The sequence below is a fragment of the Sinohyriopsis cumingii genome, chromosome 10 (assembly GCF_028554795.1).
Source record: "Sinohyriopsis cumingii isolate HCF-2022 chromosome 10, ASM2855479v2, whole genome shotgun sequence".
In the NCBI taxonomy this organism is placed as follows: Eukaryota; Metazoa; Mollusca; class Bivalvia; order Unionida; family Unionidae; genus Sinohyriopsis; species Sinohyriopsis cumingii.
Window position 1 is genome coordinate 70,871,683 of NC_142970.1, and position 18,391 is coordinate 70,890,073.

The window sequence follows — 18,391 nt, forward strand, 5'->3', positions numbered from 1 at the left end:
CACTCAAGCTGAGGCTATAAAATGATAGTGGGATTTTCCAAAGGAATAACCCACAAGTTGTAGTATAAATAGATAGTGAGATTTCATAGGAATTTAAGCTGATTATAGATACATGGGTGTTTAAACCATTGTAACTTAATTTTCGGGGATATGTTTTAAATTATGGGACAATTTCCTCATTATAGCCTTACTTTTAGTCAAATCCATTTTGTCCTTGAGCTTTTACTTGATTATAGCTATTTATAGCATCATTACAATTATGCACATTTTTAAACACCCCAGCAAAATTTCAGGTCTCAGTAATGCTTTATACATAAATCTCAGGCTTTTACTAGTGTATGTCTGTCTCTGTCTCTGTTGTGTTTGGCCCTCTACCATCATTGTCCCTAGACAGGCCCATCATGTTAAATTCCTCTGTGTGTGTGTGTGTGTGTGTGTGTGTTATATCCCTCTCCCCTGTTCCCTTTCCATAGACCATCAGGTCGGGACCGTATTAAAATAGGGTCCCGACCCTATTCCATTTCCCTTGTTAATTTCCCATTGTCCCTAGACAGTCCCAAAATATATTTCCCATGTTCAATTCCCCTTGACGCTAGAGTGACCCATGAGTTTTCCCCATGTTAAATTTCCCTTGACGCTAGAGTTGCCCATGATTTTTCCACATGTTAAATTTCCCTTGACGCTAGAGTTGCCCAGGGGGTTCTGTAATGCTAATTTCCCTTGACGCTAGGGTGCCCCACATTACTACTTGTACAGCTTCAATCGTAGCAGTTAATGGAGGTTGAACAACAACGAGAACAAAATTCTAACTTCTTATGGTTTTTTATTATTGATTTAGACTGTTGCTTTTCTATTAATGTTCATTATATTTTTCATGAAATAACTTGACTTTTTTCAAAATGTACAAATGTCAACCACGGTTGAACAGACATGCGCACGTACGAGTCTTCTTGATGATTATTTTAATTTTATTTCCTTGAACGGTTGGAAAATTTAAAGTATACGGTTTGGAGAAATATCGATGTTAGACACACTATGCATGTATTTGACATTTGTGGCTCTCATCTATCTATCTGTCTGTCTGTCTGTCTGTCTGTATGTATGTATGTATGTATTTCTTATTTCATCTGGTGCATAGCTATGTATATCCTCGAATGAATGGGAATTCGCATACGTATATTACATAAACATACTTCTGGTTAAAAACGAGTATAAAATGATGCTAAGTTAGAAAAAATTACTGATAGATAAAGACAATAAATATGAATATTTGTGAGTATCCATTCATTACTATGGACTTATAGAGTATGTTCTTACAAGCAGTCTCTTTTTTAAATCATACGTTTGCAATTTTACATCCGGTCACGTGGATCAATATTGATTTAAAAGCCCAACCAAAGTAATATGACGGAATCTATGAAATAATCTGATCTTTAAAACTTACATGTTTGATGCAAGGAAAGTTAACAGAATTAAACTAATTTTAAGAAGGCTGTTCTAGATGAATTTGCTGGTAGCAATCAGAAATATTGTCTAAAGACCCCAGCAAATTTGAGAGTTATTACGTGTCAGCAAAAAAAAATCATGCTGAAAGTTACTGCATGTACCGTCCGATATTTCATGTTTCAAAAGTCAAAAAGAAAATGAAACAACAAAAGAAACGTCATTGGGCATGTTATTTGATCTAAATATTGTACGATATTTACACCCAAAGATGAATAAATAATCCGTCTGCATTAATTACACTCATTTATCGTTATAATAGCTAATGCAATTATTGCTTTGTTAAGTTCCTCTGAATACATTAAAATACTGTGTTCCATTTTTTTTTTAAATAAAAAAATTCTGGTTTAAAATAGTAAGCATTACAAATCAGCTGACGTATCGAATTCGTGTTATAATTTTCTTATCGAACTCGTGTTATAACTTTCTTAACTCGTGTTATAAACGAACTATTAGCCTTGCAAAAATAACTGAGAAAGAAGGATATATCAACATATGAAAAATACAAATTGTTGAGATTGTTTTCGATAAGGATATATAACCAAAAATCTGCAATAAATGTTTAAAATCAGAGAGCAGAGTCAAATGTTCCTACAAATGTATCTGAAATTATGGATAATGAATTTATATTATCAGGTATGGACTGTGTATTTAATTAAATTATTTGATATCTTTTAAGCATGGAAAGTAAATATTATTTAATTATCTGATATAATGTAAGTATGGACACTGAATCTAATTATCTGATTTAATGTCTATAATTATTCTCCTAGTATGAATAAAAGATGATTGATATATATAACTGATTCATTGGTTTAACCATAATGCTCTGTAGTACAGCTAAGATACCTTCATTTGTTGACTTTATGTTTCGCTAACCAAGTGGACATAGAACACAATTAATTTTACTATATGTTCTCTACATTTGTTTCTCAGTACTGACCCTTTTGACGTAATGCTTCAAATTTAATAATGATCTTTGATTTTCAACAAAAAAAAAATTTGACACATGTGATTTTGTTTGACCGCAAGCTTATATTGGAATGAAAGTTATTGATATTAACAAAATTTAGATTATCATGAAACAAGTTTTTTTGCAGTGTCGAAGTTTCCTTTTTCCATCTTGCAAAGCTCCTAACTTTAAAAGGAAGAATAAGACTAAATTATTTCAATATCTGTGCATATTATTTCTTCTGAAAATGTATACTTATAATTCCAAATGGCTTTTTATTTTATTACATTAACTGCAAACAGAGACATTTCTTGCTTTGATGGCAGACATAAAAGAAAACCTTTATATCATGTTATTGAACTGGAAATTGAATCACTCCGAAATCGAATTTATCCATATAATCTTTTTCGTTTTTAACACGTTATGGAAACATTTTGGAGGGTCTATTGAAAAACAAATATTCCATTTGAAACATTTATTGTCGTCATTCTTAATTTTAATACAACCATGCTTTTTTCTAAATTTCCTGATAATAGGATGTGTCTGTTACCCCTAAATGGACCATATTTTGATATTTTTAATTAAATAATCATACTTTTTAAATATGGTGGCGCTCGACAGTTTCATACTTTGCATAGGGTTTAAATTTCAAAGACAATGAATTTCCCGGGTTTCCTCATTGGTTATACTGGCTATTTAAAACAAACAAAATTGTGTATATCTTAGGTAGTGTTGAAAGAACCTTTAATTCAATTTATGTTATGTATTACTCCGTTAGTTCACTCTCACGTCATAGTCTTTAAACAGTAAATTGTACCAAACTCTTCTTATTTACATTTTGGTTAATACAGTCATTGCTCCTTTGTGTCATCAGTTCTGAAGACAATTTAAGATGTTGACGAAGGTGGAATCATCCATACTTATTTCCAGTATGCATTTGAATCCAGGACACAGTGTGTGTGTGTGTGTGTGTGTGTGTGTGTGTGTGTGTGTGTGTGAAATCACCCTAGGCCTTAACCATGATCACATACACTGTTCTCAGGAAAAGAAGACGGTAAGTGAAAGATAATGATGAATGAAGGCAGTATTAGTATGTTTGTGCATGTGTGGCCACTTCAGCTCTTGCTTGTGTATGTGTGAGTATTAATACACGTTCGCGATAGTACATATAAGTGTGTTTGTGTGCGATTTAATCCCCTTCTGTTCCATGTTACCGACGTGTTTGATAACATATAAATGTGTTTATATGTAAAGTGTGCAGAATTTCAGTTTCACATCTTTTTCGTATTATAACAGATTCGATTTCTGCTTTGTAAATTGTCACCCTTGTTTCAATGTTCCAGGGTCTTCGCTGAGACTATCTACATGTACTTCCGGAATCTAAAAAAAGTCCTATACTGCGCATTGGAAGAGATTTATTACAGTGTTTAAGTGTTATAGACGGTGAAAGTGTATTTTATTCTAAAAAGCAGAGGGGAAAATAGCGTGGCACAGCAAACGAAGAGTTTGTCTATTATTCAGACTATAATTTGAACGTTTTGGCTTCAGACGAGTTGAAATCTTATACAGGCGAAACATCATAACTGAGCGATTTTTGTATAGTTTTTATAAGCCGACATGTCTTTACATTACAGACTTGGACTATTCTTCCTTGTATCGTGCATAGGCAAGTCTCTCTCTCTCTCTCTCTCTCTCTCTCTCGTATGCACACGCATTATAATTCTTCCTTTTATTCACAGACAAAATGAAAAGATTCCTCTATTTTTGCTCTTTAGTATTGGCTGCTTATATGCGAAATTTTACATTTAGAATTTTCACAGATACTAGAAAACAGAGAGTAAAATATGTGCGGTAGTTAAGTCTGTGTTTTATTTCGAGTTAAAATAATTTTCAGACCTGTTCAAATTATACATCGTTATCAACAACTATATTATATAATCAAACATGTTTTTGTGCATAGCTAGATAGATAGATAGATAAATAGATACTTTAACTTCATTTTTAAATTCAATGTCATGGTATATTTGAATTAAGAATAAATAGCAATATTATACTGAATGTCCAATACATAGATTCAGTGGTGTCAGATATATATATATATATATATATATATATATATATATATATATATATATATATATATATATATATATAACATTCAATACATAGAATCAGTGGTGCTCCATACATTACTAATGTCCAATACATAGATTTAGTGGTATCCGATACAATGATTTACCAATGTCCAATAAAGAGATTTAGTGTTGTCCGATATATAGATTTACTAATGTTTATTACCTAGATTTAGTGGTGTACAATGCATAGATTTACTAATATTCAATATATAGATTTACTAATGTTCAATACATATATTTAGTGATATCCAAGTCATAAATTTATTTATGTCCAGTACATAGATTTAGTGATATCCGATGTAATAATATACGTGATATATCACGTTAATGTGTCTACTTATTAACAGCGTGAAAAACAATAGGTACTTGAGAGAGTTAAGTGACAAGACTCTTGAAATTAGACGAGATCATGATTTGCCAATAATGAAACAGGATTCGCAAATAATGGGCGCCTGCAGCTTAGGTCATGGGAGGTCACGTGATATATATACACATACATATTCAGAAAAGTTTAATCATGCAAATGAAACTGAAAATATGTCACAAAGATATATCACAAGAGTCTGTTCAAAACACTTTGTAAATGTTAGCTTTAGTTTAAGATTGCTTACGCACGGAACTAACTGTCCCGGCCGTGAATGACTGACCCCTCACCCCCCGGTAAAATATCCTGCAGGCGCCCATGATTCGAAATAATAACTTAATACACGATAAGTTCATGGTTAGCTTGAGGGTTGATAATCGGAATGGAGGCCAACTGCATAGCAGTACATGAAAGACTTTTCTGTTAAACCAATGACGATTAGTGCCTTGTCTAGAGACATCCACGATAGCCAACCAAGGCTTTTTGTACCGAGACATATGGAACATACTAACTTGCCCACAGACAACACACAACAGCTAACCCAAGTTATTTAGGGCAAGATTTGAACATGTAACCTACTACCGAGTAAGAGCTAGGTTAGTGAGTCCCTTGATACCTAGCCTCTGACGTGGAGGGATCCGGAAAACGGACCTTGGATGAACACCCAATTTTGCATGCGTGCTTGTTCCTTGAAATGAAAATAAGGCTGCAGACAAGCAAAGCGAGTTTATAATAAAATTCTTTATTTAAACTCTCGACCGCACAGGCCCCTCTCTCTCTTCCACGTTGACAGAATACTGCCTTGATTCATTATATTGTTTGTCCTTACCAGGGTTACCATTGAGATTTTAAACAATATCTTAATATTTATCAGCAGTTGAGGAATCGAATCGATAATCAAAGGAAATCGATAAGAAAATAGGTAGAAATAGCAAGAAGAAAACTTTTCGAAAATTGTTGCATGTATGGGGATCAAACTTGATGTGTGCAATAATGTGTATCGCTTATGTTAGAACCCACGAAAAGTTAACTGTAGTTGTAATTTCCTAATTTATTCTTGCAGTTATTGCTATGTTAAGATTTGGCAAGGCGGCAGAAATCGCCAAAGCAAAATCGGCAACTAGCAGGGGGTGGGGGTGGGGGCTCATCCACCTTGCTGTACAGGCAGATAGCACGCGTTGTGTGTACAGCTCAGGGTATCAGCCCAGGTGCAGTGGGACCTGATGGCTATACTCTGCATGCGTCTTCCAGACGTTGCGTCAATGACATGCGATTGGATTCAGACCGATCTCTACGAGAGAATGTGGGTGACTGCGCAAATTCCACTCACTAAAAACGAACGTTCTGACATCATTTCCCCTCCTACCACACCAATCAGGTGTCGAGAAACTTCTAACTGTAACCGCAAACCTGCATACAGACGGAACTGATCAATGACATTAGTCTAACAGGTTTTTTTTCTCTCTTCTTTCACGCCTAGATACAAATGTTGATGTTTCGTTAAGAATGAACCAACACTAAATTCTGTAAACTGTTATGTCTAGCCTCCTTCGGCGGTATATAATCCAAAAACCTGTGGCGTAGCAAGAACTTCCTTACAAAAAATCTAATTCTGTAATTCAGGGGCCAAAACCCAATTGAACATTTAGCCTAATATTCCTTCCTCCCATCCCCGTCCTATGGGCAACATACTACCCTCCCCTCTGTTGCTGTTTTTGCTTGGGCGATTACTACACCACTGCCAAATCTTAACATGGCAACAATTGCAAGAAAGTGGATGAGCGTATCTTCTCGGCCGCCTGATCCGCTAGAGAGGACTTTCCACAGGAAGCCATGTATAGTTGTCAATTCTGGATCAAAAATCACAGGTAGTACGGTCAACCGTTATATATGAAGGGGGATTACGACCATAATTGTATGCATGTATTTTCTAAACTACCTTGATGCATTATTGTATATGACTGCTTGCAAGTGCTACTTTCACAATTCTATCAATGTATATTGTATTCTTCATTGATGCAGATTGTACGTGGCAGTTTACAAGTGCTACTTTCCTTCTGCATTATTGTCAATGGCTGCTTGCAAGTACTACATTTATAATTCTAGTCATAAATTTTCTATTCTTCATTGATGTAAGGTGTTAATGACTACTTCAAAGTGCTTAGATCTACTTTCCTTTTGCGTCATTGTATCTTCCAATTTGCCAACTACTGAACTGATTCTGTAGTTTTTCGTATGGCAAATGCTATGTCAGTTATTACGTTTTAACAATACCACAAGTTACACATTGAATACAGACAAGCACATTTTTAGTATATATTTAAAATACATCAAAACAATGTTACCACATCACCACATTTCAGGATTTTGGCGTATTAGCATGTTCGAGATTACAGGCACATCGACACATTCAGTATTGGAATTTATTTTGAATACCACTGAATTTAACTGGAACTTCATACATTTGGACTTGTGATCGCACTTTCAAAACTCTCGGATTTTATTTACAATACTGAAAGATGTTTAATTCTGCGGAAATAAATTATTTGTCGCGTTTTACAAATCTTGGAGCTTTCCGGATTTTTCTGTTACTGACTGCAAGACCATGGATTCGTAACAGAAGAAAATTGTTTTTAAATAATATCTATAATTGTATACCACATATATTAAGGGCTTTGGAGGGCTTGCACCTAAGGTTTTCAAGAGGCTTATTGATTTTTGGGATCAAAAGGTAAGCGGTTATGATCACTGTCACTCAATGAAAAGACGTGCAAAATAACGTTTATTCCGGAGCAAGTTTTTTTTTATAACCAAACTTTGAGGATGACTTGTACTTAAGATATTAATAAAGTTAAATTTTTTAGATTTATAGGCCAGAAGTCATAGTCGTAGTAAGATAAGAAACCGATGCTTTCTGCTCAGTATGTTTTGTTCAAAAACACATACCTTGAACTAAGATTGAGGTCATTGATACTCATTGATCAATAATCTCCAGAGTAAACTGACAGTTAACGTGATATTTCGTATAATGTGCCCTGATGGGTTAGCCGGAAGTGTTCGTTCATACCCAATCGGAAGCATCTACATATATGATCACCACGCACTCGTCTTGCATGGAAAGAACCAAACTCCAACTTGACTTCACACAAAGACACATTGTCGTAATGAAGACCAAATAACTTCGACCGAGATAATAATAGTTTTTGTCTTTAGTCATGCTAAAAGTGTTCACCAATGACTAATGCAGTTAATAGAAAGTCATTTGTCCCGTAATTTTCTGAAATAAATTTGGGAAAAAAACACCATTTCAATGGGTTGCTTTATTTCATTTATGTATGTTGGTCTCCTAGTATCTTTCCGAAATATAACTTTAACCGATCCTTCGTGAATACTAATAGAAATGTATTTAGGATGTGCTTTAGGTCAGGATTGTTACTACTACAGCAGCAATTCCGACCTGGATTACAAGAACTGTCCTTACGGCTGTTGTGGAGATTACTACAATCAATATTGCTGTGTGTAAGTTCATAAATGTTCCGCCTCTATTTTTGTCTGTCTGTTATTTAAATAATTTCATCTGTCAGTCAGTCTGTCTTTTCGTTTTATCACAATACCGTAAGCAGTATCACCACCACAGGCAGGGCCCACCTAGACTTATGCTTATACTGGTAACATAATTAGCATTACGGATAAAATCCTTGGTGACACTATCACTGTTTGCACGAACCACCCTTACTAGTATACTAGCAAACCACAAATGATACAATACAACAACACTATCTGATTTACTCATATCATACAAATTGCCATGACAATACCAGAACAAGAAGCACTAAAGCTATTGAAACTACTACATCATGTATACCCCACAGTCACCATCAATGCCACTACTACTACTATTGCTACTACTACAAAAACTAATAACAACATAATGTGATACAGATGTCAGATTCCACTTCCACAGCTAGTTCCGTTGTAAGCAGTTGACGACTATCGCTGGTTATCTACTCACTGGATTATTTATCTACTCACTGAGTTATCTACCTACTCACTGACTTATATAACTACTCACTAGGTTATCAATCTACTCATTGTGTTATCTAGATAATCGCTGGGTTATCTGCCTACTCACTGTGTTATCTACCTACTCACTGTGTTATCTACATACTCACAAAGCTATTTACCTACTTCTACCTCTATACTACCTCTTCTACCCTTTCCATGATATAATAGTGTTAAAGACCAGCTTTGCACTGCGAATATCAACATCAGCCTTTAACAGTGTTTGAACCTAACTCTATGGATTTGGTAAACACAATTGTGATGAAAGGCGTTCCAGTCATGTGAATTCCATTCGATTCCGACATCACTCCTGACTGAGTGCTTAGATTCAATATTACCTTCACTAACAATGTTATCAATACTTCTCTCGCATCCGGCTGAATTCCCATCAGATTTCAAAACTATCATTTTAAAACACATGTTAAAGAAACCGACACTTGATCACAACAATTCAAAGAACTACCCCCCAGTTTCTAACATGCTATTCATGTCAACAATCTATTAAAAGGTTGTTTTATCCTTGTATCTCATCTGAATTCCGATAGTCTTTTTCAGCAATGAACGGTCTGCATATCGCCTCGCTCTAATAATGTAACTGTACTTCTGATAGTAGTTAACCACCTTCTTTCTGATTGGGAGAGAGGGGAGGTTACAGTCCTCACAATCCTGGACTTGTCTGCGGCCTTTGATACAATTCATCATGATATAATACTTCGCCGTCTCCGGTATGTGTTTTGTATTCACGATACAGCCTTACTATGGTTGAAGTACTATTTAGTCAACATGACACAAATTGTGTCCGTAAATGGAAAACATTCCAGCCCAGTTTATCTATGTTGTGGTGTTCCACAAGGCTCTGTTCTCGGCCCCGTTCTTTTAATTTTATACACTCAGCCGATCTCTATTGTCGCAGATTGACATCCGGTGTCTCACCAGCTGTACGCTGATGACACTCAAATATACAAATCTAGCTGCCCAACTGAATGTTGAAGGCTACCATCTAAGTTGTAGAGATGTGTGTATCTGATTTGGAATTTTCACGTAGCTTTAACACATGTTTTTTCTCAGTCATATCGCAAAGATGTCTGCAGTGTGGACGTTTACAGTGATGTCTAGCATTGGGGAATTATTCCGCAGACATGTAGCAACATGTCCCACACAGTCACATTATCCTGATATCAGGCCGACCAGTCCTAACACTAACCTCTTAATGTTGAGTACCAAGCGAGGAAGCTGTTAGTACCATTTTTTATGTCGTTGGTATAACTCGGCCGGGATTCGAATCCGTGATCTACCGCATCCCAGGCGGACACTATAATCACTAGGCCACCGGAGAGGCCCGGTAGAGAGGAGCATTTCCGATACGAGTCAAGAATGAAATATAATAAGCTGTAATTGAATGAGGATATAACTGAAGCCGTCCTGATCACCACGCAAAGACTTTCTCATTCACATTATTTAATCCAAGCAATAAGTATCAACAATAGCAACATTAAATTCACATAGTAAATACGAAACCTAGATGTCATTCTTACTCTCATTACACCAACATGTCATGAACATATGCAAGGCTGTATATTTGAAGCTAAGACGCACCAGTTCCATTTGCAATTTTCTTTCGGTTGATGCCACATTGACACTTGTGTGTTCCTTAGTACCTTCTAGACTGGATTATTGTAATTCATTTATATCTGGTTCGTCTCAGTCACTACTAGAGAAACTTCTAAAAGCTCAAAATACGGCTGCTCGGAATATCCTTAGAGAACGAAGAACTGAGCACACCTCCCCATTGCTATATAACCATCACTGGCTACCCTTTAGACCCAGAATCAAGCACATAATCTATCCACTATGCTACATTTCTTTGATTGGCTTCAGTCTAATACCAATCTGACCTCACCCGTATGTAGAGCCCATCGAGGAACTTATGCTACTCTTCCGACAACCGTATTCTCATTGTTCCCACTGTTTAAATGAAGCTAACGTGACAAGCTTCTTGTGCGTAAAAGGGCACAGATACGTGGATCGAATTGCCGATTGATCTTGGAAACAATGACACTGTGATCTCATTAAAGCGTGCTATAAAAACTCACCTATTTCTACTACAAGAACAGACTTAAAGACCTTATAATGTTTACTTTTTAATTATTGTCAACATGTTTGTGATTTATAATGTTACGGTGTTAGCTTTTGTAATCTTGTCATTGAATATGTTTTTATGTGTTATTTAATGTTGTAAAGCGTTTAGAGATTTTAGCAGCTAGGCTCTGTACTAAGTCCATATTTTCATCATCAAAATAATAATAATAATAATAATAATTATTATTATTATTATTATTATTATTATTATTATTATTATTATTTACGAATCCCCAATCTCAACCTGTTTAACATCAGTTTTCAATTAGTTGCAATGGTAATGAGTTCTCGTGTTAACCTCGATTCTGGCCATTGTTTAATTGGTAATAATACTAGTCATAAAAGCTGATATTAAAGTATTTGCAGTGGTAGTAATGATTATAGTAATAGTAGTTGTAGCTGGAGTAGCAGTAGCAGCAGCTAACAAGATATTACTCGAAATTCATTTCTTGATAGTAGAAAAAAATATATTGTGAAACAATTCTAAAATTGTAATTACTAGACTAGATTTTTACTGTCAGTGATTTATGACCTGACCGTATTATTAGATCAAACCTTCACGTATAAACGTTGATTCTGACTTGACCATATTGCTAGACAAGTCTTTCACGTACAAACAGTAATTCTACCCTAACCGTATTGTTAGACCAGACTTTCACGTACAAAGAGTAACACTAACCTGATCATAGCACTAGACCAGACATTCACGTACAATCATTGATTCTGACTTGACCATATTGCTAGACCAGACTTCACGTACAAAGAGTAACACTAACCTGATCATAGCACTAGACCAGACATTCACGTACAATCAGTGATTCTGACTTGACCGTATTGCTAGACTAGACTTTCACATACAAAGAGTAATACTAACCTGACCATAGCACTAGACCAAACAATCATTGATTCTGACTTGATCATATTGCTAGACCAGACTTCACGTACAAAGAGTAGCACTAACTGGACCATGGCACTAGACCAGACATTCACGTACAACCATTGATTCTGACTTGACCATGTATAGGGCTGGCAATTATCATAATTTTATGAATTTGCATTCTCTGATAGCAATGTTGGGCCTATTGTTGGTGGAGTGATTGGTTTCCTGATTTTTGTCGGAATCATCATCACAATCATCAGCTGCTTATGGTGTGCATGTTGCCAGTCTACCAGAAGGAGTTTCGCCGGTACCGTGTTCCGAACCAATCCCAATCCTACAATGACAACTGTAGGTAACTACAAAAATAATGTTTACTAACCAAAGGTGTAAGACTGAAAACTTAAACTAAAAAGTATGGGCACGCAGTACCGATCCCTTCAATGACATGTGCACATAGAATTATATCATTTTTGAGAGAGAGAGACAGAGAGAGTGAAAGATTATTTTCAGGAAACACTTGTTCTAAGAATTAGACAAAGCAATATCAAGTTGAGATTATTTTAGACTAAAAAAAGTGTGAATATTTTCTTGACAGATCAACATTTCTTCTTCTTCTTCTTCTTCTTCTTCTTCTGATTATTATTATTATTATTATAGATGTCCAACAACCGGGTTATATCCAACCATATGTGGTACAGAACGCTGGCTACCAGTCCCTGCAGACACAGGCTCCAGCAGGAAATGCTGATTACGTACAAGGCGATGCGAAAGCCGGATATCCAACTGGTCCTGCCACTTATCAAGCTGCGCAGGCACCCCCTCCATATATGGCATAATATTCGCAGGCACCCCCTCCATATATGGCATAATATTCGCAGGCACCCCCTCCATATATGGCATAATATTCGCAGTTCAAACCGGAGCAAAAACGCTGAGAATATTTTTAGCGTTTATTTTCCTTGTAACAAAATCGTAGTGCAGAGAATCATTTCAGTTGTTAAATCGTTTATTTTAAAAGTTCTTTTCAAGAAAATTTATAATTTGCTATATGTATTAGGACATAATTTTTCAGTACAAGTAACAAGATTGAAAATTCCTTTAAATTGTGTTAAGAGTAAGTTTTGATTAAATTGTATTAGAAGTAAATTGATAAATCATACTGAAAGTAATCTTCTACTAAAATATATTGAGATTTAATCCAATTATTCGTATCCTACTATTCAACAATGATTGCGCTATTATGATCAAGTACGAACCGTCTTATACAAAATATTACTTGTATCGCAGACTCAGCACAAAAACAGTATGTTCAGCAGGTTATAAAAATAGCGAACTAGACAGATTCCAAAAATTCTTATGGAGGGCAAATGTGCTGATCTTGCAGAAGTACTTACGTAATAATGTACATAGACCTAGACAATAATCTGTAAGAGACTACGAAGCCTCGCTTTGAGATTCTGGCCAAACGCAAGAGCTAAAGAACACGCCATATTTGGCGTTGTCTTAAGAAAGCGGGTATATTAAGCCCAGCCGCGGGTCGACACCAGTTTTGCTAGCCAGAAACTCAAGCAGGCTCTGTCTTTTGCAGCTCGATCCCGAGTACCTTCAATTCCCCAAGAATGTAGTCACGTCTTCATCATCGAGTGACACTACATCAAATGACTTGAACTTCCTTCCTTTCTTCTCTCTCTCTCTCTCGGAATTGAGAAACGGATTAACTTAGAGTTTACGAAGTAAAACTATTCGTAAAAGTTGGAGGAGAATAGAACGAAGCGAAGATAACATGGATAAAGTGTCACCCCGCATAATGAGGATTCACGAGAGAGACTCGCGCCAAAACTTTTGCGACCATCAGATGTCACGCCGTCCAGCTACGCTACACGAACTCCGGAACGATTTGACAACTCTTCTGTGATTTTCGTACTTTTCGCACACAAGAAGGGTTTGTTCTGAAACATCAGCGCCAGAAACATTACAAAGGCAACGAACATATTACAAGTATACAATGTATACATTGCCGGTGAGAATTCTTCTTGCAGTAACACCTGAAGTTCCAGACATGTCGAATGTATACTATTCATAGTCCAGCCCCGAATTCCAGCTACCTACAACCCAGTCTGAAATACATATATCCATGCCAAAAACAGATTTTCATGGGTCCAACAGCGACATCTCCGCCAGGCCCCAAGTCAACGACAGTAGCAACGACAGATTCCTTTCCAGTGATAGTGACTCGAACTTTTACAATTTGAACTCTTTCTATATTAAAGACAATAAGTGTATTGTTTACTATTCATTTAATATATAATTCGTTTCATAAGGAGAATATTTCTGGACTGTGGTAATTCTCACACAGGTATGTTTTTGCTATACCATATTTTGTATCTTGAATTACAAAACAATACAAGGTTAGTGCGTTAATTTCAAAATATTTCCAAACAAAATGATATAATTTATGCTGTATTTAATGTATTATTTAGTAACAATAACACTTTCTATATACCTACTTCAGTAACATTCATCGCGCTAGCTAAGGTTCCCACTACTGAGAATGAATGAACCTACCGACTTTAACTTGCATTCCAGACAGCAGCAGAGAGGGTGAACAGACCATAAAATTCCGACAAAAACAAATAAAACAAACAAATAAATCATCTCGTAGAAAGGTCCAGATTTTACAAATGAACTTTCCTTGAGATGTTTATTTTTGCAATGACCGATTGTGCTAATAAAACCTCAGTTCGAAATAGTATCTGAAAAAATAAAGTACTCTACGTGTTTATTTATTTCTTGTTTATTTTTTGACGACCAACGTTGGTAGGTACCCTCTCTGCTGCTCCCCTGTTACCCAAATATTTTATCAATACCCACACGATATCTTGTTCTTGGATCATGTAAATTTATTGTTATAAATCCATGCGGGGTAGCTTGCGCTCGTGAGAAGAAATTTTTGAATTTAATTATATCCATGTCACCACCACACCAAGTTTGATGAATATTTCGCAACGTGTGTGTGTCTACGCCATTAAACACAACTAAAATGTTGCAGTTGTCTCTGATCACCTTCGGAATTTGTGTATATCGTTGAGTAACATAGATCACGTCTGTATTTTTATGTCTACCTCGGGAAAATATTCTGGCTGGATTTGATTGTTTATCTAGCATCACATCGTCGTATACAACTAAATTATTAATAAATCCGTCCAAAACATCTACGGATGGTGCTTCATCAATATCGGTTATAAACTCTATAACATCATTATCTTCATCCAGTAATCGCGCGTTTTCATTGAAATCTTTAAGTACATCATAACATCGTTGATCATCAACGGATGGTGCTACTAAATACAACTTATCCCATTTCAACCATCTCATTATCAGATTAAGTAATAATGGCGTCTTACCCGATCCAGATGGTCCTATGATAATCATTCTGATGGAGTTCGGTAGCGCAGGATGATGCTTAACTGGCTCTCGCTGCCGAGTTGCTGAGAAATCAATTATATCCATATATATTATAACATGAATTTATATTGTTTACGCTGTAAAGTTAAAACTCCAACTATTGATTTAGCTACGGTTACAACAAAAAATAAAAAAATAGCGTACGGTGGAAAATGTTCTGTATGCTGTAGAAAGAAATTTTCGTTTTTACCTAATAAGCGCGGTGGTGATATTGCTAATTTGATGTCAAAGTTTCCAGGTGCTCCATGGGCTAAATACAGCGGGGAAAAACATCTACCAGGATATAATTATTGCGGTCCTGGTACTCGACTCGATATCAGGCTCGATAATCAAGATCAACCAAAACCAGGCGAGGAACCAATAAATGCTATTGATCGAGCTTGTCATGCTCATGATGTAGCTTATAAAAGTCAAAATCTACAAGATAGGCATATTGCAGATGTAAAATTAATTCATTCATTAAATTCTATAAAAAATAAAAATATTAGAGAATCATTAGCTAATTGGTTAGTAAGATCCTCGATGAAAGGTAAATTAGCGATTGGGGCTGGTAATTAATAATGGAATCAATTTATTATTCACCGAGAGGATACTGGAGAGGCAAAGCAGCAATTGGTAAACTCGCTGATGCAGCATCGGTTAAACATTCTACTGCTAAAACGTGGTTATCTAAACAAGCAATATGGCAAATTTATCTACCACGTCCTAAACACATTCAGTACTCGTATTTCGATGTCAGTGTTCCTAATGAAGTTCATCAAGCTGATATTCTGTTTTTACCGCATGATACTGTGCGTGGAAAAACGTACAAGTACGCGCTAACCGTAGTTGATGTTGCAAGTAGATATAAAGAAGCAGAACCGCTATCGGCGAAAACATCATCTGAAGTAGCCGATGCGTTTGAACGAATTTATCAACGAGGTGGTGGACCACGGGGTGGTCTGCGATGGCCGCAGCTACTACAGGTTGATCCTGGTAAGGAATTTCTTGGTCCAGTATCATCGTTGATGAAACAACATAATACCAAAATACGACGAGGTCATACTGCAATTCACCGTGATCAAGCAATTGTTGAGCGATTTAATCGAACACTTGCTGAACGGTTATTTGGATATCAATACGCGAGGGAATTTATTCAGGATAAAAGATCTCGCGAATGGGTTGCAAGATTACCAATCGTGATAGCTGCATTAAATAATGAAATCACACGAACAACCAACATGAAACCCATTAGCGCGGTCACAAAAAAAAATATACCAACACAACGAAAAGATGCTGGAAAACAAAAAATATTAGGTGATGTTACAGTCAGATATTTATATGAGCCTGGTGAACTTGAAGGTGGTAGCGCGAGAGCAACTGATCCTATTTGGAGTGTTACCACACACAAAATATCTACCGTGACAAGATCCACTGGAAGAAACGTAGGCGTTTCCAGACCTGCAATCTACAGATTAGATTCTGCTGCTCCTCAACGTGGATTTACACGTGAACAACTACAAATAATTTCCGCGGATACACAACTACCGCCGCGATCACTTCGGTGATTTCGATCACTTAACTAGCGCCAAGGGTGCCAGCACCCCGACGTCGATTACACTCAAGACAGGTTAACATGATATTGTCTCGTGTATGACCGCGACTATTATCTTTTCTATCTACGGTAAATTGTCTTGAATCATTACTCGAATACCGCCATAACATTATACAATTACAACTGGTGCAATGATTGTTCTGCCGCTGTTTTAACTCAATAATAAATTCAACATCAAGATCAAAGTCACGTTTATTTTTTTTATCAGATTGTTTGTATCCGATTAATTTTTTTCTTATTATATCATCATCGATGATGTTAAATTTATCAACGATTTCAGGAATTATAATTCTACGTAATTGAGATATATTTCTGACCCTCGATACCGCTAAATAAACTAAATTTGACCACTCGATTCGATCGTCTATAATCCAGACTCGTGTATCAGAAATAGTTAATCCCTGAGACGAGTGGATCGTCATGGCGTATCCCAACACCCATGGAGATTTGTCAGCGCGTAATGCATCTTCGACCACACTGATATCAACGGCGACAATATCATTTAATACGAGATTCTGTTTCCTTGACTCTGTCAAGGGTCCTGGAATATCAACATTAATATTCTGTTTTCGTGTATCTGATGGTCTATAACACAACGGTACGGGTAGTTCTGAATATTGTTCTTTATGTAGCTGAAATAACTGCTGTTGTAAAGCGTCTCTGATTATCTTTCTACTTGCTACGATCAAATCGTTGGGTCTCCATGAGTTCAAAAAATCACTCATTGATGTCTCTGAGATCACTCCACGTATTATTTCACACTGAATTTTGTTTGATTGTAATCTGATTAATTTTTTAAACTCTTTCAAATTTGCATCAAGAGCTCTATGATCATCATCTATTTCTTCGTAATAATCAACGAAATTTTTTAACCAATCATGTGGAGATGGTCCAACAAAAGGCGGCGGTTGACCATGATCGCCACACATTATTATAGCGGTATTTTTCGTCAACAACCAATCAAGAAACATTTTTAATGTATCCAATGAGACCGTGCATATCTCATCCCAAATAAATATTTTAGGTATATATTTTTCCCCCATCCGTTGAGGAGTCCATGTATCCCCGCGCCATCGGAAGAAACTATGATACGTGCACGATTGTACTTGCCGCTGTTTCATCTCACGTGCGAGTCTATGTGTGGGTGTCAGCACGATTATATCTGAATTTCTAAAAACATTAATCGTTCGAGTTGTTTTGCCGCATCCACCAGGTCCATTGAGATATACTGTCTTATATCTGGTTATTGGATCACTCAACGATGGTGCCTTCGACATTTCTGATATTTTATTACCCT

General features: G+C 36.2%; 1 protein-coding gene across 1 annotated transcript; it reads left to right on the forward strand.

The window, feature by feature from the left end:
* The first annotated feature begins 3,825 nt into the window (after positions 1–3,825).
* Positions 3,826–15,080, forward strand: LOC149790369 (uncharacterized). Its single transcript, XM_089972419.1, has 4 exons — positions 3,826–4,121; positions 8,365–8,473; positions 12,224–12,387; positions 12,693–15,080. The coding sequence occupies exons 1-4, from the start codon at positions 4,073–4,075 to the stop codon at positions 12,869–12,871; spliced, it is 501 nt and encodes a 166-aa protein (XP_089828545.1). The 5' UTR covers positions 3,826–4,072; the 3' UTR covers positions 12,872–15,080.
* Positions 15,081–18,391: the final 3,311 nt, after the last annotated feature.